The sequence below is a fragment of the Notolabrus celidotus genome, chromosome 19, assembly GCF_009762535.1.
Source record: "Notolabrus celidotus isolate fNotCel1 chromosome 19, fNotCel1.pri, whole genome shotgun sequence".
NCBI classification, from domain to species: domain Eukaryota; kingdom Metazoa; phylum Chordata; class Actinopteri; order Labriformes; family Labridae; genus Notolabrus; species Notolabrus celidotus.
The window spans coordinates 2,445,904-2,469,445 of NC_048290.1; the positions used below are offsets into that span (position 1 = coordinate 2,445,904).

The following is a 23,542-nucleotide window of genomic DNA, read 5'->3' on the forward strand; positions in this document are numbered from 1 at the left end:
ATCAGGTTGAATGAATCCTATTTGCATACAGTATGAGCTGCCGGTCGTCCCTGCTGAAATAACAAGCCGCACACACACACAGGATGAGGAAATGAAGTGAAGCAACGGGAGTGACTTCACTCTTTTATGGCTTTGCAAATATCAGCAGTGTGTTGAAAACAGCCCTTTGCCCAGACAGACATATCAGCTCCGCGCTGGCCTGCATCCGTATCAGCTGATGGTAAGTGAACCACACAGACACTGAAACTAAACTTGTTGTTTTTGTTCTATTTACACACAGAGAGTGGTCCAGAGGTGAAGGTATTTCTGTGCTTCTGTTTTATTTAAACATCAGGAAATGAAAGTACGCATGTGAGTAGATCTAGCTCTCTGTGGCCGTCTCTGCTCGCTGTAGTTAAACCAATGAGACTTTGATTGAGGCCACAGGCTGGTTAATGTGTAACAGGGTGAAGGTGCACCTTCAGCAGGCGTTTGTTCAGCTCTGACTGTGTAGATCTCTGAGTTTGTTTATGAAACCATCCGGACAGGGGGACAGGAGTCTGTGGAAGTCTTTACTTCTCTTATGACGTTAATGTTCTGGTTGTGACCGTGCTGTTATGGTGAGTGTTCCTTATACACACTTTAAATCAGCTGTTATCAAAGCTCTTCTTATTTTTAGACATCAAAGTTAATCTGTTTACTTTTTATTATCTGGAATGACTCTGCACGGGTCAGTCGGTTCTGTCTTTATCAGCTTCACACAGTAAAGTTTGCAGTTTGAGGTTTTCATGTGACTCTCACACTGGCCTAGTTTAACTGCTGATAAAGCGCCTCTTTCCTGTCAACTTAACAGGAAGTGAGGTTCGGTCACTGAGAGAGAGCTGCGACTGAGGAAACAGAAGTTAATGTTCCTACATTTCACTTTTCAGAGTGGTGGTATTTGTCTCTAGAGAGTACCATTTAAATATATAACAGTTTAGTTTATTTTTTTAAAATTTGTAATTAATAATAATAATAATGCATTTTATTTATAGGCACCTTTCTTGGCACTCAAGGTCACCTTACAACATTAAAAACAGACAGAGTTTAAATAGCAAACAAGAAATAAAACACAGTTTTAAAACGTTTTAAGTGAATGAACAGTGGAGTTGTGGTCAGATGGAGTGAGCCAGTTTAAACAGATGAGTTTTGAGTTTGGATTTAAAATGTGGTAGTGAGTCAGTGTTGCGGAGGTCAGGTGGGAGAGAGTTCCAGAGCTGGGGAGCAGAGCGGCTGAAGGCTCTGCTCCCCATGGTAACAAGGCGAGCAGGGGGGGGACAGTGAGGTGGATGGAGGAGGAGGATCTGAGGGTGCGGACGGGTGTGGCAGTATGGAGGAGGTCAGAGAGATATGGAGGGGCGAGGTTGTGTTTGGATTTGAAGGCGAGGAGAAGTATTTTGTAGTTGATCCGGTCTGTGATGGGGAGCCAGTGGAGCTGTTGCAGGATGGGTGTGATGTGGTGTAAACTAAATAATTTGAGTTTATTTATTATTCATTGTATCATGCACCTTTCTAGTACGATGTCAAGATTGTGACCTTTTAGTAACTGCAAAAAGCTGCAGTTCCTAAAGTGTCCACTTGAGGCTGGCTCCAAAAGCAAAGAAGACTCATGAACAGCTGTTTTAAATGCTCATTTTCAAAACCTGGTGCAGAAACAGTGTTATGCATAATCAAGCATAATGAGGCGCCGGGCTGATTGATTGACAGGTGACGATGGCCTTAAAGGTGACATATCATGCAAAATCGACTTTTTAATGGTTCTCTACCTGAAATATGTGTCCCTGTCTACAAACCCCCTGAGAATGAAAAGAATCCATTCTGCCCCTGTTCTGATTTCTCCACCTTTCTGTAAATGTGTGCTGAAACCAGCCGTTTCAGACTTCCGTGTTTTTGTTACGTAACAACAATATCCGGTCTGTAACAGGAAGTCAGAGCTCGGAGCTTGTTCAGCCCATAGACTGTATAAAATACAACTCAACCCCTCCTCTGTTTTTCATTCCCTGCACACGTGTGCTAACAAGGAGCTTAGGAGGGAGGCATGCTAGTTGTAGGCTGTCTTAATAAACACAAAGGTCACTTTGACTCCCCACGTCTGCAGATTTGAAGATCTAGTGGATGATTTTTATTTGTCATGGATAAGTGCTAGCGCTAATTAGCATAGCCACATAGCTACATGTTCATAGCTGTAGCTGTAGCTGTGTACCAAGACACACGTCTACATACTGATAAATAAAACAACAAGAAACACTAAATCTGTGACCAATCGTTCAGAAAGGTCCTGCTACAGGCGCCTCTCCATCAGGATCAGATTCAGGATCAGATTCTGGATCAGATTCAGAGGGTTGAAGTAACGTGATCTCTGAGCAGCCGTGTATATTCAGCCAACATGTAAACATTAGATCAACGTGCCGGAGAGCTGAGGCCACATCCACTTCCTGAGGGGGCGTGGTCAGAGAGAAAACAGAGTGTTCTGAGGAGGACTGAAGAAGAGGGTTTTTCAGGCAGACCAAAATCTGATTTCAAAGTGTTTTTTTGAGCATAAACTTTAAAGACATGTTTTGGGGACCTCTTAGACCAATATATATTGATGAAAAAAGCGTGATATGTCACCTTTAATATTCCAAGTTTCTACTGCAGACCAAAGCAGGCATAAATCCTCATGTTTATTTTCTCAGTTTCACAGACATAAGTTGATTAAATCGACTTCCTCATGTCGTCATCTCCAGATAACAAACTTGTTTTGATGTGATAACAAGGCAAGGCAGCTTTATTTGTATAGTGCATTTCATACACAAGGGCAACTCAATGTGCTTTACATTAAAACATTAAAAGCATTGGAGACATTCAGACAGGCATGAAAGAACACAATTAAAATGACAAATATAATAAAACAGAAAAGAAAAGGAAAATTAGAAATATATTAAAAAATACATTAAAATGTTAATTTAAAGGGAGTTAAGATAGGAAGGCAGTGGCAAATAAAAAAAGTCTTAATCTTTGATTTAAAAAACAGAATCATTCTCTGCTGATCCAGGAAACAAAACAACCTCCTGGTCACTGTGAGAGGTCAGACCGCCTCCATCGCTCAGACTATATGAGGCGACATCACACCATCTCCATGTTTGTGTGCTTATTGACCGGCCATTAACGCAGACACCACTCCTCTGTGCTCAGTGCGAGATGTGAAGCCAAAATAACGCCTCAATGTGTGATGACATATTGTGCTGGCAGCAGCCGAGGCATGCAGTAACATCACGCCCTTCCCTCTGACTGAATCACTCATTTAACTTAGAGATAGAACATTGAAGGTCCCTCAGGTCTGTGCAGCTCTCAGCAGGACAGATTATCAGAACGGGAAAGTTCAGTGACTCTTGTGTTAGTGTTTGTTCTGTTTTCTCTCCCTGCTCCTCCTCTGATGATCAGGTACAGGATGCTGCAGGAGCCTCATGCTCTCTAATTGTTTATTTCTTATTTATGTGTATAAAAGCAGCTGTGATGACTGGATTTCCCTGTAGAGTGTTGGATGTCTAACGTTCGTCTTATTTCACTAAATTTGCAGATTTCAAAAACTATCTTCTCCTCATGTTCTCTCCTCAGGCTGACCCGTACGCCGCTCAGGCGCCGGCCTCTGGCTCGGCAGCTAAGATGGAAGTTGTTCAGAGTCAGGTGAACGAGGTGAAAGTCATCCTGACCGACAACATTACTAAAGTGCTGGAAAGAGGAGACAAGTTAGACGACCTCATCGGGAAAACCGACGACCTGCAGGCTTCCGTGAGTATCAGGCTGAGCTGCAAACTCTGTGCTGGTTACACTTCAGGTTTAACAGTGTTGGAACATTTTGAAGAACATGCACTGAAGGATTTGTATGTATAAAACAGGATTCTTTAATATCTGATGTACTTAAAGTTAAAGGCACTATGAGGAGTTTTTCACCAGCTGAGAAACAGACTGAAACCAACTCTGATGCCTCATTATGATCATTAAAAGCAAACAAAGCCACAAACAACAACACTGATACCTTCTCTGGTGTCATTTTTAATGCCTTAAACCACTCAGAGGGGGTAGGTGTCAGACCACATGATTGACATTTGGCTTAAGAAACATCCTTTTTCGGCTGTTTTCATGGCAAATAATCACATTAAGTGATAAATCTGGCTGTTGAAAGACAGCAGGGTGTGTTTTTTGTTGAAAACACTACTTTTGCATGTACAGAACAAGAGATGAGAGGTATTACTTTGTCCACAATGGGGCACCAACATTGATATAAATCAAAAGTTCCTCACAGCAGCTTTAATGAAAGCGACGTTTTGCTTCATTACTTCACAGAAAGGTCAAATTAAAGCTCCTGTGGGCAACTTTAAGGTTGTTAGAGAACAAAGAACAAATTTCAAGGTACTCTCATTTGAACGGTTAAAATGCCTTTATTTTCATGGCATGGTCATAAAACACTTCTACTTGTTTCAGCAGGCTCAATGCTGAATCACTAATTTAATTCGGCACCCAAACTCTCCCACTTCCTGAGATTTTAAACACAAGATACTGTAACATGACCACAGCGATGCTTTTACTCAAAGTTTGCATCATGCCAGAGTACGCGCTGAATGAAACTGAAGAAGCCACTCATCAGGTGATGCACGGAGACGGTGAGTCAGGAGGCCAGGAGGTCTTTTGTAGGCAGGTGCAAAGGTTCAGGAAGTGAGTGACTTTTACAAGGGCAAGATTGGGTCAGAGCATCTCATAAACTGCAGCTCTTGTATGGGGTATTCCTGGTCTGCAGGGGTCAGCATCCACCAAAACCGGTCTAAGAAAGTGAAACCAGTAAATTGGTGACCGGGTCATAGGCAGGAAAGGCTCAGTGATTCATATGGGGAGTGAAGGCTGAGCTGTGTGGTCCAGTAGAAGAGCTTCTGAGGCTCAAACTGCTGAACTCTGTGACCTCTGTCCACTGCTCAAAGTGTCTGCAACGAACACATGAGCAGCAGAACTGGAGCATGATGCAACTAAAGACCTGGAGGAAAACGACAAGGTCAAGGTTTTGACTTGACCTCCAAATTCCTCGGGTCTCATTCCAATCCAGCGTCAGCGGGGAGAGCTGCACATGGAGCTTTGGAGATTTCCAAACAGAACAGGTCTAGACCGTCCTCCGTGTTCTATTATTAACAAAGACCCAACATCAAGGCAGGATAAGATCCAGTCCCATCTTACAGACAGGACTCAGTCTGATCTCATCTTAATCCACCATGAGCAGAGCACTTTGCAGCATTTAGCAAGTTACAGTGGCAAGGACAAACTTCCTTTAACAGGCAGAAACCTCCAGCAGGACCAGACTCATGTTAGACACACATCTGCTGAGACCGTGTTGGAGAAAGGGATAGAGGGAGATGAAGAGAGAGAGAGATGATAGTGGGGAGACGGATAGTAGTAGTTGTAGCAGCTGGAGTCTGGCTAGTCCACAGCAGCAGAGATCCAGAGAAACCTACGAGACAAGGGAGCTCAGGGACTCCAGAAAGGTCTATGAAAAGAGAGAAGAGAGGGAGACCAGAAGAAAGAAAAAGAGGAGAATAAATGGTGAAGGAATGACAGAAGGATGGGACGGGATAAGAAAAGGAGAAATGAAGGATGAAGAAACAAAGAACAAAGAAAGAAAGGAAGAAAGAAAGAAAGAAAGAAAGAAAGAAAGAAAGGATGAATGACAGACCCTAAAAAGGAGTCTACAGCAGAGATCCAGAGGAACCTACGGGACAAGGGAGCTCAGGGACTCCAGAAAGGTCTATGGTTAGTAACTTTAATGGGACAGGAAGAGTTAAAGTGAGAAACAGGCAGAGAGAGGAGAGAGAGGGAAAGACAGGATCCCAGTGTGTCAGTCTAGGCCTATAGCAGCATAACTAAGAGCTGGTCCAGGCCTGATCCAGCTCTAACTATAAGCTTTATCAAAAAGGAAAGTTGGAAGCCTACTCTTAAAAGTAGAGAGGGTGTCTGCCTCCCGGACCCTGACTGGTAGATGATTCCAAAGGAGAGGGGCCTGATAACTGAAGGCTCAACCTCCCATACTACTTTTAGAGACTTTAGTGATGGAGGAAGATAGTAGTAGTTGTAGCAGCTGGAGTCTGGCACGTCCACAGCAGCAGAGATCCAGAGGAACCTACGAGACAAGGGAGCTCAGGGACTCCAGAAAGGTCTATGGTTAGTAACTTTAATGGGACAGGATGAGTCGCTGTAGTCCAAGCCTATAGCAGCATAACTAATAGCTGGTCCAAGCCTGATCCAGCTCTAACTATAAGCTTTATCAAAAAGGAAAGTTTGAAGCCTACTCTTAAAAGTAGAGAGGGTGTCTGCCTCCTGGACCCTGACTGGTAGATGATTCCAAAGGAGAGGGGCCTGATAACTGAAGGTTCTACCTCCCATACTACTTTTAGAGACTTTAGGTACTGATGGAGGAAGATACGTTCTTCTCTTTAGCAAGTTACAGTGGCAAGGACCAACTTCCTTTAACAGGCAGAGACCTCCAGCAGGACCAGACTCATGTTAGACACACATCTGCTGAGACCAGGTTTTCTTCCATCGCTGGTTTCTCATGCGATCCTGGTTTTGTTCTTCTTCTTCTTTCAGGCCGACTCCTTCCAGAGAACGTCGCAGCGGGTGGCCAGGAAGTACTGGTGGAAGAACATCAAAATGATGATAATAATCGGCGTGGTCGTTCTGATCATCATCATCCTCATCATCCTCGCCGCCACTAACGTTATTTAAATCTTCACTGTTTGCTCAGGACTGAAATTTACCTCTGATGAGAGTTTTTGATTTCATGTTTCAAGAGAATACTTGTACATTTAGAAGTATCTGTGATTTTGAAAGTAATGAAAGTTAACCGAGTTTTCTTCAGAGACAACTTAAACACTCCAAACGTGATGCAGCACCACTCTTGATGTTTCAGAGAAGAGCCCAAACTCAGAGGATGTTTCAATCTTTTTTTATTGTTGCATTTCATATTGTTTAATTACCTGTGTATATACTGCTGTCAAACTCTGTAATAACACATGTATTATAAGACTGATGATTATGATAAGGAGGATAAATCGCAACAGAGCATTTTTTTTTTCTACCACATGACTTATATATGTGTGATTTTTTTTTTTCTTCTTTTTCTCCAACCAATCTATCGTTTCCTTCACTGAATAAATGAAGCAATTCACAAGAAGCGTAAGAGAACAATAAATACAAAAAACAGGGAGGGATGAGGAACGCAAACTGCAGGAGTCTAAAGAAATGCAAAAACACCAAAAAATCCCAAAAGATTTAAAGAGACAACGAATACTCCGGTACGTTTAGAGGAAAATGTTTGGTGGGTCAAAGTGCTCCTCGTTTATTTTCTTACAATCAGCTTTTGCTGGATAGCATCATCTCCCCGGCCAACGCCGTCTTTCATCGCTCTGACAACCTGTGAAAAACAAACAGAGACTAATCAGTCCAAGAGGAAACACAGAGGTCAATCATAAAATAAAAAATAAAGGAATCCCCCGTGTTTATTATGTCCAATGTCAAAGAAAAAGCAACTGAGAACAATTATTTTACAGTTAAAAAATTAGTTAGTCCATAAGCTAGAAATCCTGAAGTGCAATAAATTGAAGAAGTCAAAATACTTAATGGAAGAAACCTTCGATTGGTCCAAAAAATACACATTAAAGAAAGCATTACATGAGCGTCTCTGCAAATGTAGCCGCACTCTGATTCTTCTTTGTTTTACATAAAAAAAGGTTATGAGAGGAAAATTTGTTACAAGAAAATTAACAAAAGAGGAGTCTCTTCCATCGCTGTCAGTAACACAAACAAGAGCAATACAAGTACACAAAGTGAAAGCACTTTATCCCCCAACACAGTAGCATCCAGGTTTTAGCTCATGGACTACTGGCTACAAGAGCTAAATAAAGAAACAAGCATTTAAGATTAAGATTAGGAATGCAAATATTAACAACTGGAAAGTCCAGAGAAGCTGTACGTATCCTTTGAAAAGCAAGTAGTTAATTTTATTCAGTGTATTTACAGATTACTTGTGGGGGAGTAAGGGCCTGTAAAAAATGACAATTACATGTGTATAATTTACGTTTACATTACAAACAGTTGCAACAACTTAAAAATGGAAAGAAAGATGACAAAGCTGGACGTGTCCCATATTGTTTTGAGATTAGAAATGCTGATACAGGATGTTGTAAGACCATACCAAATGGCAGCATTCGAGAGCGTATGCTTCTCGTACCCGGTCCGCATTGAGCGGGCCCTGAGAGTATCTGGGAGTCAGCTCATGGCCTGCAAGGAAGCTCCGCTGGCAGGTACAAACAAGGTATGTCAGAGTTAGGAGACAACATACTTCCTTTTCTGTTTCCTTGCACATCCTTAACTTTGGCAACTTTGTAGTAGCAGTACTTTACCTGTTAACTTTACAGTTTAAAAAAGAAAGAAAAAGAAGGTGCAAAAGAGGCAGCAGAAGGCCGGCTGTTAAAATAAATCGCCACAAAGAGTGTAGCCTCTATGTTACCACTACTGTAAGGAAATTTACAAGAACAAATTACACATTACGTTACCAAAACAGCAAAGTAAATATAACTACTTTAAGTTAACAGTAAGTGGAGTATTTCTGTCTTTACATACCGACTTGAAGAAGAGGTTTATCCCCTTTAATACGGCTTGTAACTGTTGGTGTGGCCACCACGCCGTGGCGACTTGCCATATCCACCAGATTGATCTACAGGTGTGGCACAAGATTTAGTTTCAGACATTTTTAGGATTGAAAAAAATAAATGAAATAACTGACATGAAACTGAAGCTCATCAGGGCGTTTTATTGAAGGGTTTCTTACTGTTGTAGTCACCATATCCATAATAGTTGTTGTAACCAGGGTAGTCATAGCCACCATATCCTCCATATCCTTGATTACTGTAACCATAATTCCCATAATTTCCGTAGCCTTGATTCCAGTAGTTGCCGTAACCCTGGTTCCAATTCTGATTGGGACCTGAAATCAAACAGGATTTCAATTAAATCACATGTCACGAACACATGACCTCATATTTGATCACGCTGAATGCAGATTTAAATCTCTCCCAGTCTAAGAAAAGTTCACATTTTAGAGAGCATCTTTAACTTATCAGAGCGGTGCATTATTGTTTGAAATCGTCAGTTTTTCAAAGTTAACATCATGCTGGATTTAAGAAGACCTGGCACTAGTGGCTGAGATCTTAAACTCATCAGTAGAAGGTTTATTGGGGTCAGGAAGTGAAGTCGTTTTCTCGTAGGCTCAGTTATCTTTCTGCAGCAGCTACATCGCCCCCTGCTGGCCTTTAGAAGGAACGCAGGTTAGCACCACTACAAGGGACTTACACAGAATATGACTAGCATACGATTAACAGGGAACAGAAAGGTAAGCTTATGTGCCGGACTATGTGATGCAGCCTCCGTCAGGTACCAGGGGGGATTCTGCAGCGTCTACTTCATCCAGCCATTCCAACAGAAATTTAACTCCAAAGGTAAGAAATCACTCAGAAAACAGTCAAATTTAAGCATTATTTATTAGCACGGCTAGATCACACAGTCTGCAGGTCAACAATGTCAAAGTGGTTTGCTCAGTGTGGCTACCATTAGCAGAGCTAGCACCACCAGCCTTCGGTCCTCCTTGCAGGTTAACGTCCTCATGCCTGTGCTGGTTACACATTGCTCCGGGTCGAGTGATTACGTGCAAGTTTAACCAGACAGCAGAATATATTAGACAGCAGTATATTTTTTTCTTTAGTGGTTAAAAAAAAAAGAAAGAAAGAAGGTTTGTGAACTCACCGCCACCTCTGCCTCGAGACCTGGACGAGTATCCGCCTCGGCCTCCCCAGTACTGCTGCTGCTGGTACTGCTCCTTGGACATGGCCACTTTGATTTCACACTGAAGCAGAAACGAGAGCGTGGAGTCATTCGCACGGTGAGGATTGATGACAGTGTTGCAACTTTGTCTCTATATTTAGAGAGTTTTCAGACCCCTGTGGCAACTAGCGACAAATCTAGAGACTTTTTCTGGTGTTAAAAGGAGACTTTTTGGAGACTGATGTGAAAGCTAGGGATGCACCGATCCAATCCTGGTATCGGATATCGGCTAGATCGGACTCAAAAAGCTGGATCGGATATCGGTGACAAGGGGCCGATATATAGTGCCGATCCACATGGCAGATCTATTCATCTCAGTTCTATCCTTTCCTGTGTTTACAACAGCCATGTCCGTCTCCTACGTCATCAGCGTCTGTCTGATGGTGGAGGATGATGGAGGATAACTACAGACTCTGCAGGTTAGCTGCATGTCACGCTTCTTTTAACAACTCTGCCTGGAAACTTGCAACATGTGCAGCGGTAATGTTTCCATGGGTGGCGGTCGCGCTGAAAAATATAATGGGAGCCCAAAGGAGGAAGTTTACATCAGCTGTAGCCGACTGCAAAGAAGGAAGAAACCTTCGTTTAATGGATTCAAAGTGTGAAAACACGGACAGGTTATTGGATTTAATTGTTCCGGATCCTTGAAATGAATGGATTCCAGCCTCTGGTTTAGCACTTGGAACCAAGGTACAGTTCACCTTCACCATCAAGTCAGAAAAGCTTGAAGTTGCCAAAAAATGATTCTATCCTCACATTAAGGAATAGAGATTGTTAAATCAATACCAGGATCAGATAGTATCAGTATCGGGACCTAAAAAGTAGGATTGGTGCATCCCCAGTGAAAGCATGTATCGTTCTGATTCTACTCATTGAGCAGTGGATGCTGCTGTGAGTCCCTCCTAGCTGCATTCAGAGCAGGAGGCGTTCACCACTCAGCATCCAGACTGTTAATGTATCACGCATGTGAAGACACCGCTGGCTGATCCTGCCTACTGTCTTTATTTGGTCCATTTAGATAGTTCATGTAGATTGTAAACAATAAAAATGTAGAAAATGTTCTGGTTGAAAAATGTTATATTTACTTTGATTTGTTGTCGACTCCTCAGTGTTCTTATAAACATATTTAGAGTGTTTTTAACCTCTTTGTGTCTCTCCCTCAACCTTACTCATCTCTCCTGCAGCGTCCATTATAATTCAGATTATGCTAATCAAGCGATGACGTCATTAAGCGACTTCTAGGACAGCCAATAGCTACTTTCCTCACTGTGGAGTTGGCATGGCAACACTGATTGATGATGCCAAATCAATAACCAGGTGATTCTAGTTCTTGTCCTGTACCTTGCTGAGTCCGATGTTGTGGTACTTCTTCTCCATGATCACCTTCACCGGCTCCTCCTCTGTGAATGTGATGAAGCAGAAGCCTCTCCGTTTGTTTGTCTTGTTCTCCATGGGGAGTTCGATGGACTCCACCTGTTCAGATCATCCAAACATGCAGGACGGGATGATTAGAGGTCTCTTCTTTTAAAAACATGCAGCAGGTACAGATGTTCAGTGTTCACACATTCAGACATCCTGTCTCTCACAGAATAAACTCAATAAACTTCAACTGATCCAGAATGCCGCAGCCAGACTCATACCCAGGTCCAGCGGGAGAGAACACATCATTTTAAAGTCACTTCACTGGCTCCCAGTCCATTTTACAATCAAATTTAAAATGATGATGTTGACTTTTAAAGCTCGTATGGGGTCAGCTCCAGACTACATTGCTGACCTCTTGACTCCCTACGATCCTTCATGTAACCTCAGATCCTCTGGGAGGTCTTTACTAACTATTACACGCTCAAACAGAAGATCAGGGACTCCCAGGACTCCCTTGTAAAAGAGACTTTGTATTTCAATGGGACTATTCCTGGTAAAATAAAGATTAAATAAAAAAATAAAAACAAAAAAGATGATCGAGTGTTTTCTGTCCGGGCCCCTGAGCTGTGGAATGACCTGCCAGAGGATATCAGGGAAGCTAACACACTGTCGTCTTTAAAGTAACTTTGAAAAAAATCACTATTTGAAATTTGCTTTTTATTGATTTTATGGTTTATTGCTTTATTACTACTGCTGGATAATGATAAGTTCTTAATTACTGCCTACTGCTTTTTAAATTGTTTTTAAAGTGCTTTGTAATTTGTTTTGAAAAGTACTGTATAAATACAGTTATTACTATTATTATTATAATAAAGAAACATTCACCTCTCCAAAGGCACCAAAGTATTCTCTGACTTTCTCCTCAGGAGTGTCAGGAGAGAGACCGCCCACAAAGATCTTCTTCACCGGCTCCTTGCTCTTCATGGCCTTGGCTTTTTTGGGGTCAATGACCTTTCCGTTGAGTTTGTGCTCCTTCTGAGTGGCGACCTTCACAACAAAACAAAACAACTTGATCAGAAAGAGTCACAGGAGTCACAATCTTTAAGAGTTTATCTGGCAGGTTTAGCCGTTAGTGACCGTCTGATCAGAACTTGTGATAAGGTTTGAGAACCCTTTTTTTTAATCTGGAGAATCTGAACAGCACGGTCCCAGTTTGATTCATAAAAAGAGAGACGTAGTATTCTCTAACACTGACGGTGTTTGCTGAATAAATCAGAGCTGACGGTGAAGCATTGTGAAGTCTTCGCCTTTCTTGTGTCTCAAAGAATCAAACACCTGTGTGCCTTGAAACATGCAGGGCTGACAGCTCCTTCTTTAAAAGCAGCAACAGTGTGACAGTAGTTCATCGTTTGCGAGCTGCTCTTCACTTTTGATAATATTCACCCTGTAAAAGAAATGTTCTGTGTAATTTAATGACTGACAAACGCTGTAACTTCAGGGAGGGAATCACAGAGGAACTCACAACACAATACATTACCTGATAAAGAGCCCGTTATAACTGTAACATCAGGACACAGTGATACTGCAGCAAGTGATCAAGTGGAAGACAACCACACACTGATATATCACTATATCTCAACTTCTTAAAGGCACCCAGCACTCAGCTGTGCTCCTGATTCTGCAAACTTTTATGCACCAGGCTGTAAACATGTTTATTTCTGCTGTAAAAACTTGTCTTCTAACACGGGGCTGAATAAGGATCATGTGACTTCTGCAGCCAGCCTCTAGTGGACACTGGAGGAACTGCTTTGGCTTCACTTTTTAACTCCAGAGGTTGCTCTTGAGGTTCATGCCATAAGGTGTTTTTAGACCACAGGAACTTTAACCTGGAACTACGTGTGTTTCGAATGGTGGACCCAGGGTCTACATTTAGTTCAGGGGTAGTACTTTTCAAAGGTCCCAGGGCCTGCAATGCTGAATGTGTCTGATTGGTAGATTAACCGCAGTGTTTTCATTCCGCCCTCCGTCCAACAATAACATTCTCTTGATTTAGCAGCTTGTAACAGTAGTCTTCTCTCAGCACACCGTGAATGCGTCTCTCCTCCCGGTGTTCCGGTTTGAAAAGTGACCCTGTAAACTGGAGACCTTCAGCTGAACGTGTCAGTGTTTGTGGAGTTTACACAGCTGTTGAAACACAGAGGGAGTTCCTGGGAATGCAAACCAGTTTAGTTTTTATTAAGATTTCAAAATATCCTCATCAGATATTTAATGATGGTCTAAAGACGTTTATGAGGGATGCATCCGGCTGAGAGTCTCCAGTTAACAGGGTCGCTGTTTAAACCAAAACACCGTCCGATCTCTGCCACGGCTTTTTGAGTTCAGAAGGATTTTAAAGCCGTGTTGAAACGTCTTTGCTACTCGCGCTTATCTCCTCTCACGTGTTGATTTAGTGAATCCATCTGTGATGAAATATAGCACCATCTAAAACAGCGCCAGCTGAGTCTCTTCATGCTAACAGGCTAACTGTTGTGTTGCTCTGGAGACCTTCAGCTGAACGTGTCAGTGTTTGTGGAGTTTACACAGCTGTTGAAACACAGAGGGAGTTCCTGGGAATGCAAACTAGTTTAGTTTTTATTAAGATTTCAAAATATCCTCATCAGAGTAGATGACTGATGCCACTGGAATGAGTGATGCAGAGATCAAAGCTGAAATTGAAAAAGAAGAACTGCAGTTCCTGAAGAGTCCACTAGAGGCTCTAAAAAGGTAAGGAATCCCCTTAGGAGTCTGGATCAAGAAGTCAAATGAAACATGTTTACATCCTGGTATGAAAAACAGTTTTAGTCTCTCTCTTTCACTGAAACAACTTTAAGAGTAACTTTTCTAACTCGTCTGCTTCAGCTGCATTAAGGCTTGAATATCATGCATAACTAGGGGCTGATTTCACTGACAGGCCTGTCTCTGCTCCACCACTTTGCCAGCTTCTTGAGTAGCTCTGAGTTAGTTGGAGTCTGCATTCCCTTCAGAAAGGATTGTGTGGCTTCACTGAGACTACATCCATGGTACATAGAGTCTGCAGGGAGAGTCAAACCAGAGGGCAGATCTGTTCTCACATTAAAGTATTGACATTTAGATGATAGCTGCATTGCAACAAGTCAGGACGCTTGCTGTATCTGCCTCACCAAATCCACTTCCAACTCCAAACACATAGAAGTAATGATAATAACCTTGGAAACTTCTTTGCATAATAACACAGACAGGTCATAACAGAAGCCAAACACAGCATAACCTTGGTGTGCACTTCATGCATGTAACATGTGAATGCTGTTTCTGTGAGCAGTAAAAAATACCTTATCAACACTCTCAGGTTCTTTGAAGAGCACAAAGCCAAACCCCCTTGACCGGCCAGTCATGGGGTCCAGTTTTAAAGTGCAGTCCACAACCTCTCCAAACTTGGAGAAGTAGTCTTTCAGGTCCTTCTTGGTGGTGTCCCAGCTGAGCCCTCCTACAAACATCTTCCTGCACAGACAGAGAAAGCAGGTCTTGTTAGCTGGTGTGTCTGAATACCATGCTACAGGTGGGTGATGAAGGTGTGTGTGAGGTTTCTGTCACCCTACCCCTCATCTTCCTCGTTTTTACTCGCGTCGATCCGTGATCCCTCGGCCTCGCCCCCCATCAGGCCACAGTCCGCAGACATCGGGTCATCACTGTTCGCCTCCCCGTCCTCCTCCATCCTCATCATGCTGGTGTCATCGGTGAATTCATAATCATCCGCCATCTTTCAGCTTCCTGAGAGTTAAAGAAAGTTTCCTCTGAGCTGTTCTGAAACTTAATCAACGTCTGAAGGAGCCGAGCTAGCTAAGTTAGCCTGCTGTCAGCTAAAGGCTAACTGTTGTCTGTACAGCTCTCCGTGTCACAGAGAGTAAAGGTCAGAGACAGGAGGTGAAGGTAGAGTCTGACTGTAAGCAGAGCTGTGAGGCAGTAAGGCAGCTTTAGTGGAAGAAGCTAAGATAAAGAGGTGTTCTGAGAGGATCGGTTTGTTTTCATCGCAGCCTCTTTTCCTTTTATTTCTTCTTCTACGGATTTCCTACCATGACGCAATGACGCAGCGCCACCTATCGGTCTGAGGGCGGAACTGACAATAAAACCCAGAACAACTTTATTCATAAATAAGATACAAATAAAACATGAATGCCAGAGATATGTATACATTACGAAAAGGAAATAAAATAAAGATATTAGGTTAGTTTTTATTATAATAAAATATCTGAGTGCACCTACAATGATCAAACAATTGACATATAGCTCAAAATATGAATCATGTTTAGTCCTCCTATTATCCTTGGGGTCAATTGGACCCCATTCAATGTTTAACGTCTCTAAATGAATGACCAACATTATTTTTTTGGCTTCATATTTCATGACTTTTCCTAATTTAATGGGGACAACTTGGATAACAAAAATTAAATGTTGATATGTTCCAATTTCCTGTAAAAAAAATTACCTATCGGTGTTCGTTGGAGTCAATTTGACCCCAGGTTGTTTTAATTGTATATAACATAAGAAATATCAACATTTTACATTTGTTTTGGTTGTTTTGGATGATATTGAGGTCACTATAACCAAAGGACACGTCCTCATGTGACTGCAGGAGCTGGAGATTGAGATATAATATTTCCAGCCACCATGTCTCTAAGGACATTCCATGATGAGTCCTGTGTCATACGTTTTGATAACATAGAGACAAGGCCGGGCCGACGAGAGCGTGACAAACTCACAGCAGTTTGATGTTCTGTTTTTACAAACAAAGTCTTTCTGAATGCTTTAAATCCTGTTTATGCTTGAAATACATTTTGTTTAAAATATACAAAGAAACATAAAGTACCTGAAACATAAACCTGGGTAACAATCAGTTTCTGGAGGTTTAAATTGCTGGGGTCAAATTGACCCCAAGGATAAAAGATGTGAGTAAATTTGAGGGTAACAGGAGGGTTAAATACAAATATTTCGATAGTCTTTTTTTCCTGGTAAAAATGATGCAAAATTTTCTAAGACATTTTTTCTTTTTTAATGATACAGAATTTAGCACCAACAAACTTGACTTTATGCCAGTTATTTCTGCATAAAGTGACGCTTATAAAAATCCCCCTAAGGGCAGGACAGCTCTGTACGGAAGCCTAAAGTGGGAATGCATCCACACATTTTTTTCACCATTTCTTTCTTGTGTTTTCAGCCTATTTATCTTGTTAACTCATGTCTACATGCTGGTTTGCTCATTATGTATCATACGAGTACATTTCAGGGTTTTTCTGAAGATCTGTGATATTTTTCTTACTATGTAATAATACGGAAGCCCAAAGTGGGCATGCAATTATGCAGTTTATTTACTCAGTTTCAACAAATAATTTTTGGTAGTTGTTTTTTATATTCTTTTGAGAGCTCAATTTATTTTCCTTATTTTCGTGAGATAATTTTTAAGACAGAATCATTTATCTTAAAAGTAATTTTTGTGACATTGGGGCTTTTTTTCTGGCAATCTAGAAAAAAAACCAATAGGACAGACTTTTTCTTGGGTCACAAATTATAATAATCCAACATTAAGTCAAGTCTCTGTAAAAGGGCTGAAATGATCATTATCAGGGTAAATTGGCTAATTAAAATGTATGGCTGTGTGTCCCCTTCAGGCTTCCGTAGCTCCGAACATGTGTGCACTTCTCTCTCAGACCAGTTAGCTGCTGCGAGCTGATGGCCTCAGCAGAGAGCTCATAGCTAGCAGGTGATCAGGTGCTGCCGTTCCTTCCTCTTGGATTACTTTCTCCTGCATCTTCTGACCGTGAGAGACAGAAACGAAGAGCACCATTATCTTTATAACACTGCAGTTACAGCTAATTAGGCTAACGTCAGCTAGCTAACCAGCTGCAGACTCTCCTTAAAAATGGCCACTGTTTCAATCCCTTCATGTTCCAGTGCTCTCTTACTGGATATCGAGGGGACGACCACACCGATCACATTTGTAAAGGTATGTTATTTTTAATATAAGAGTAGTTTTAATTGTAGTTTGGTTGCTATTTAAGAACATTACAGCGCGCTACAACGCCTCTTTACGGGCAGGTCATGCTAACAGATGCCGGTGTTTTGGTTCTAACAGTGACCCTGTTAACTGGCGACTGTCAGCCGGATGCGAATGTAATTATCGCAGTTACAGCACATATTAAAAAAACAGACTGATGATTTAAAGTAATTTCGTCATACTTTAACACAAATAAGACTCATTTGATTGCATTTATTTCACTTTATACTGCGTTTCACATTTCTGTTTTCAAAAGTCGCCACTTAACATGGTCACAAGTTGATCTGTAACACCATACGGAGCAGTCAGCCTAACAAGCATAATTAGTGTATTAAACCGTTATAAACCCGCAGCAGGGTCATACTTCAGCTCATTATCTGCTTTAACTTCCATATATTATTAATAATTCCTTTATTATTTACTAAATAATCCACTCTAAATGTCGAGAATCATTACACACTAAACCAGAGCATATGGTGCGTTCAAGTCACATCAGAGTATCCGGAATTTCAAATTTCCTACTAGGAAATAACATTTAAATCAGCATTTAAGTCATATTAATAACCAGGGAGTGGATTTTACTTATTTGAAAGCTCATATTTATTCATTTTAATCACAATATGAAGCTCTCCCCTGAAAAAAAACTACCGGCAAGTAAAAATGGAGAACTAATGTCAACAAAAAGCCCTCATTTGATGCTCAGTTATGAAGCTCAGTTCAAATTTATATCCCTCTCTGTAATGGTGTTATATTATCATGCATTTGATTTTAATCCTTGCATTATCTACTGTGTAACACAGCTTATAGGAGTTGTTGGAAGACATGTTTCTCATGTTTCCCAGCCTCCATATGGTCTAAACGCACCCTTACTAATTACTACAACACATCTGTGCAACTTACCCTGCAGCAATACTATGCAGCAATTACATACAACTAATGAACAAATATGTGTGCATTAAAGGGGCTGGGTATTTTTTAAATATTAACTATGCAGTTAAACATAAATCAGTAAATGTTCTAATTTAATGAATGTTTTCGTATCACACCTTATAACTCATCTTTTTATTTTTCAGGATGTTTTATTTCCATACATCAGGGAGCATCTTGAAGATTATTTGTCCTGTCACTGGGAAGAAGATGAATGCAAACAAGACGTTCATCTCTTAAAGAAACAGGTGAGAAATAACTATAACAGTGCCATGAAGAGGGAAGTGCAGAAATGTCTCTGTTTATATTTGTCTCAGGTCTGATACGTGTTGATTTAAGTCAAAATATGGATATTAAAAAATATGTCAAATACCAACTTTGGCAACAAAAAACTTGACACATATGACGTGTCTAAAGCTCTGTCTTAATGAAACAACTCTCTCTCCAGATCGAGGAGGACATGAGACAGAACCGCTCGTGTCCCGTCCACGCCGTGGATCAGACGGTGCACACAGACGAGGAGAAGGCCATCAGGGAGGTGGTGGATAACGTGCTGTGGCAGATGGCGGCGGACAGGAAGTCCACGGCTCTCAAACAGCTCCAGGGTCACATGTGGAGAGCGGCGTATTCTTCGGGGAGAATCAAAGGCGAGTAAGTACAATGAGCTTTTTTTTTTCCTCACTTTGAAACTCATACAGATGCTCCTGTGACTCGACAAGGTTTCAAGAAACATTATCAACATTAATAATTAATGTACCTGGAAAATCAACCCTCAGAGGCGGTTTTAAAGCAGATGCTGGGAAGATAGAAAGTGTGTTTGTGTTTAATCAGAGAACTTCTCCATGAAGGGAACTACTTTAAAGCTGAAACTGCTTTTCAAACCTCTGTAGCATGGTTCACATTGATATTTGGGGTGGGGGCATTCCTGGGTGGGACTCTAATGGCCTCTCAAATCTATTAATATTTCATGATGAAGATAATAAAGCTCATAAAACAGCCAGCTTGGTGGTGTCCAGTTGAACGGCCTTCTGTCCTCCCAACCGGTGATCATTCACATATCTGTGTGAGCTGAGTCGCTGTAGTTAAGGCAGTCTTACAACCTTTTATTATAAGCTTAATTATTTTCTTTAAAATGCAGAAATTGTAAAATGTGTGCCACCATATTTGTTGTTTTTATTTCATTACTGAAAGTCATTTTAAATGTCTGCCTCATAAGAAAATAAAACATACAGAGAGTTTTTTAGATCTACAAACAGGATCATGGGAGGTTACTCTGACTGATGTATCGTTCATTTGAATTCATCATGACACAGGACTGAAATATATCTGATCCTTCCTGGAAATGAACCTGAATACATGCTCTCGTTCTTGTTGCCCGCAGGATCTACCAGGATGTGACTCCATCCATCAAGAGATGGAGAGAAAAAGGACTCAAAGTGTTCATCTACTCGTCTGGAAGCGTGGAGGCACAAAAACTTCTGTTCGGTTACTCTGTGGAGGGAGACGTTTTAGATGTAGGTAACACAACATGTATCTATTACTCATCAGAAGACGTGTTTTAAAACATGCTAACATGATCTTTGTTATGGTTCCAGTTATTAGACGGTCACTTCGACACCACTATAGGATCGAAAGTGGAGAGTAAAAGCTACGAGAGGATCGCTGAGAGGATCGGCTGTCCACCTGAGGAGATCACGTTCTTGACAGACGTGACTCGAGGTCAGTGTCTTTATTCTTTGACTTTCACATTTTAGTTTCTTTAGTCAAATATCTTTTGGATTTTTGTCCTGAGACCCAAGAGGCTGAGTTGTAAAAAGTCCCTCTCTTTATCATTCACAACAAACTCAGACTACAGATTCTTTAACCGCTCTACGGAGTGAGCAAACTGACTTTAGTGTTCGGTTTGATGCTGCTAGTACTTGTTACCCTGAGGAGTTTACATTCAGTCATGCTCAACAAACACTGTGTGTGTCCTTGAGGTCTAACAAACTAGTTGAGTGCTTTTTCCTTCTCATTAAACATTTACAAAGCTGGTTCTTTTAAACCTCCATTGTTAAATCACTCATCTTTGTTGGCGCTGTCGTGTGTTTCTTCATACATGAATACTATGACAAAGTAAAAGGATGGAACAAAACTTTACAGCAATTGGTTTGACCCTGATATGCATGGACACAGGAACAGAGAAGACTGTGTGACAAATAACATGATGACTGCAAACAGGAGTATATATTCCCTAAATTGAGCTCTTACCATTCTTTTGTTGTTTTTGTTTATTATTATATTTGTGTATGATTATATTGTATTTTAATAACTGTACAGCACTTTGGTCAACTGAGGTTGTTTTTAAATGTGCTTTATAAATAAAGCTTGACTTGACAAGATGTAGGATAATTCATAGAAACTAATATTTTATTTTTTAAATATTTTTTAAAGTGCTGTACATAAAAATAATAAATTAAAAATACAAAAAAATAAGAGGACTCCCCCATCCCAATCCCAGCCCCAAACCCACCCCACAATAATAAAATAACTGAATTAAATAAAAATAAATAAAAATAAAAAGAAGTTGCTGACAAACTAAGGAAATGCTGACATATTATCTTTATGAGGAAACACTGGAGGTACAATATGATTTAAAAACTCAATACAGGGAATTAAGCTCACCAAAATAAAATAATTTAATTCGATAATAAAACACTAAAATATTAAAACAGTAAAAGAAACTAAGATGCTTCACTAGAAATGAATACATCAGAATAAAACAGAATAAAAATTTAAAATTCTGAGAGGTAATCTGTAAAAATCATACAATAAGATCAAATTAATACCTAAATAAATAATGAAATATCCACAATTAATTAAAATAAATAAATAAAAATTAACTGAACATAAAATATGTGTCTATAATGACTTAAAATAGGACAGTATATACTTAAAAAGTGACTAAAATTAGTAAGTAAGATGGAATAAGATAAGATAAGATAAGAGAGTCCTTTACTCGTCCCACAACGGGGAAATTCAAGTGTCACAGTAACAGAGTAGACAGTGCAAAAGAAATATATAAAGCAAACAAGAGCCTATAAATTAACAATTATTAAAAAGTTATTAGCAATTAAAATTAAATTAAAGAGGTAAAAAATAAGCATATCTTACACATATATATATATATATATATATATATTGGTTATAGAGCCTGGCCACTGCAGGAAGAAAAGATATGACTGATTTAACATGTAATCCCCTTAAAGCCTCCCAACAAAATAATCCCACACAGTTGTAAAACTTGTCAAACCGGAGTGACAGTAAATCTTGAAGCTCTTACAGTATGAGATCACACTGTATACTTGTATATTCACCTTCTTGTATTTGTGTTTGCAGAGGCTAAAGCAGCCGAGGAAGCCGGGGCCAACGTGGTGGTGGTGGTCCGGCCCGGAAACATGGAGCTGACAGACGACGAGAGGGCCCACTATAACCTCATCACATCCTTTAGCCAACTTGAACTGTCGGGACGTGCTTAACGCAGAGAGCACGACTCTGTTTACTGACCCGTTCCTGCTCTTTTTACCCTTCACCGCCTCCCCCCGTACCTTTTCTGATATTTTATTTGTTCCGCTTTCGACTGTTCAGGAAGTGTCCGAGGTGCTGCGGTCAGTTACCGGCGAGACTACTGTAAAGAAATGTACCCTTCCCTTCTTTCTGAATGCCTTTCAAATGTTGGTAGCAGATCTGTGGAGCGTTTAAGGAACCTCACTCTCATGGACCATTTCATTGATCCGACAGAGAACAGAAAAAAAATAATACAGCACGTGACATCCAACCTTTTTACCTGTTCAGGAGAACTGCACTTTGTTGTCAGTTCTCAAACTCTCTAACCCAAACTTTCCAGCTGTATGTGTTGTAAAACATCCTCCATGAAATGTGCTGTTTTCTCCCTCCACACATGATTATTACCCCGTGAGAGGGAACCCTGTTCTTGTTTTAGAAAGTAGACCCACAGTAGAGACGTACTGAGCGTTGGTGCTGCTGACATACAGTTCTCATTGTTTGAATGTCTTAATAAATCCCCTCACAGGTGAATGGTGTCTATTTAAATGTGCCATCCTTGTTGATCATAATGTACTGTTGGTGTTGGAAAGTTACCCCAAATATTGCCAAATTGATAATATATGTGTGAAGCATAATTGGTGTTATTCAGGAAATGGTGTTCAAAAAAAACTTCCAATAAATGCCTTGTCTCACACTGAAGTCAGTATCCTTCTTCATCATAACATCTACATATCTATATTTTTAAAACAAACTTTATCTTTAGGTGGTAAAATACTGACAAATATTCAGTTATAATTATTCTTTGTACAATATGTTGTGTTTTAGACCGTTAGCCGGACTTTGCTAGCTCTGAAACAAGCTAGGTGTTAGCCGTTAGCCGTTGTTTACAGTCAGTGAAGCTAACTAGCTTGAGGCTGTATAGCTTCATATTTTCAGTGCAAACATGACATAAGTATCAAAAAGCGTATTTTTCACTACATAAAACATCTGCATATCTATATTTTTAACACAAACTTTATCTTTAAGTGGTAAAATACTGATAAATATTCAGTTATAATGACTTTAATCACACTTGTTTGTACAATATGTCGTGTTTTAGACCGTTAGCCGGACTTTGCTAGCTCTGAAACAAGCTAGGTGTTAGCCGTTAGCCGTTGTGTACAGTCAGTGAAGCTAACTAGCTTGAGGCTGTAGCTTCATATTTTCAGTGCAAACATAACATAAAGTATCAAAAAGCTTAGTTTTTCACTACAGAGACATAATAAAGATAGCATTTTTGTATTTAACTTTGGGCAAGAATGTGTATTTCTCAATATTAACAGCATGAAGACTGAAAATGGTAAACTGCTTTTCTGGCTCTTTAAAAATGATTCCCAAATGAACCTCTCAATATCTCTGTCTTAGTTAATATCACATTAAATGTTATTTTAATCTAATATTGAATTCAAATTATTCATAGAGCCAGGCTAGCTTTGCCCATGTCATCCAGCTTCATAGACATAAATGTATGGAGGCCCTAAGCAGCCATGTGTCCATACATTTTCTTTAATTGTTAAACTATGGTAATGAGTTTGTTTTAGTTGTTTCCTTCTCAAGCAATCATTTCTAAATTTCCCAGAGTTTCAAAAAAACAAAACAAACTTCAAGTGGAAAGAAATTTGCTTAACCCTCCTGTTATGTTCCGGGTCAGATTGACCAATTTCAAAGTTAAAAAAAAAAAAA

General features: G+C 40.3%; 3 protein-coding genes across 5 annotated transcripts; 2 read left to right on the forward strand and 1 right to left on the reverse strand.

Moving 5' to 3' along the window:
- The first annotated feature begins 88 nt into the window (after positions 1–88).
- On the forward strand, positions 89–7,210 carry si:ch73-234b20.5 (uncharacterized protein LOC449923 homolog). Of its 2 annotated transcripts, none has more exons than XM_034709652.1 (3): positions 89–220; positions 3,616–3,789; positions 6,628–7,125. In XM_034709652.1, the coding sequence occupies exons 1-3, from the start codon at positions 218–220 to the stop codon at positions 6,763–6,765; spliced, it is 315 nt and encodes a 104-aa protein (XP_034565543.1). In that variant the 5' UTR covers positions 89–217; the 3' UTR covers positions 6,766–7,125. The 2 variants fall into 2 exon arrangements, with proteins under 2 accessions (XP_034565543.1, XP_034565544.1); XM_034709653.1 differs by lacking the exon at positions 89–220 and adding an exon at positions 438–599 and having other exon boundaries at positions 6,628–7,210.
- Positions 6,970–15,374, reverse strand: LOC117831126 (heterogeneous nuclear ribonucleoprotein D0-like). Of its 2 annotated transcripts, XR_004634915.1 has the most exons (9): positions 14,895–15,374; positions 14,628–14,796; positions 12,166–12,327; positions 11,260–11,391; positions 9,841–9,940; positions 8,870–9,025; positions 8,662–8,755; positions 8,234–8,335; positions 6,970–7,453 (listed from the first exon to the last, which is right to left on the reverse strand). XR_004634915.1 is itself a non-coding variant. In XM_034709651.1 (8 exons), exons 1-7 carry the CDS (start codon positions 15,053–15,055, stop codon positions 8,688–8,690), a joined length of 948 nt encoding a protein of 315 aa, XP_034565542.1. In that variant the 5' UTR covers positions 15,056–15,374; the 3' UTR covers positions 6,970–7,453; positions 8,662–8,687. The 2 variants fall into 2 exon arrangements, 1 of the variants encoding a protein (XP_034565542.1); XM_034709651.1 differs by lacking the exon at positions 8,234–8,335.
- Positions 15,375–16,957: 1,583 nt separating this feature from the next.
- enoph1 (enolase-phosphatase 1) lies at positions 16,958–22,519 on the forward strand. The gene is made up of 6 exons (XM_034709942.1): positions 16,958–17,296; positions 18,421–18,522; positions 18,723–18,925; positions 19,656–19,788; positions 19,870–19,993; positions 21,653–22,519. Exons 1-6 carry the CDS (start codon positions 17,213–17,215, stop codon positions 21,790–21,792), a joined length of 786 nt encoding a protein of 261 aa, XP_034565833.1. The 5' UTR covers positions 16,958–17,212; the 3' UTR covers positions 21,793–22,519.
- The last annotated feature ends 1,023 nt before the right edge of the window (positions 22,520–23,542 follow it).

What these genes read in the sequence shown, in the direction of transcription:
- si:ch73-234b20.5 (XM_034709652.1), top strand. An exon ending in CCGACGACCTGCAGGCTTCC is followed by an intron (nt 3,790 to 6,627) that starts GTGAGTATCAGG and finishes TTCTTCTTTCAG; the next exon opens with GCCGACTCCTTCCAGAGAAC.
- LOC117831126 (XM_034709651.1), bottom strand. Translation starts at nt 15,055, where the DNA reads ATGGCGGATGATTATGAATTCACCGATGACACCAGCATGATGAGGATG. An exon ending in ACTTTGGTGCCTTTGGAGAG is followed by an intron (nt 11,392 to 12,165) that starts GTGAATGTTTCT and finishes TGATCTGAACAG; the next exon opens with GTGGAGTCCATCGAACTCCC. An exon ending in TGGATATGGTGACTACAACA is followed by an intron (nt 8,756 to 8,869) that starts GTAAGAAACCCT and finishes CCACACCTGTAG; the next exon opens with ATCAATCTGGTGGATATGGC.
- enoph1 (XM_034709942.1), top strand. Translation starts at nt 17,213, where the DNA reads ATGGCCACTGTTTCAATCCCTTCATGTTCCAGTGCTCTCTTACTGGAT. An exon ending in TGGAGGGAGACGTTTTAGAT is followed by an intron (nt 19,789 to 19,869) that starts GTAGGTAACACA and finishes TTATGGTTCCAG; the next exon opens with TTATTAGACGGTCACTTCGA. An exon ending in CTTGACAGACGTGACTCGAG is followed by an intron (nt 19,994 to 21,652) that starts GTCAGTGTCTTT and finishes TTGTGTTTGCAG; the next exon opens with AGGCTAAAGCAGCCGAGGAA.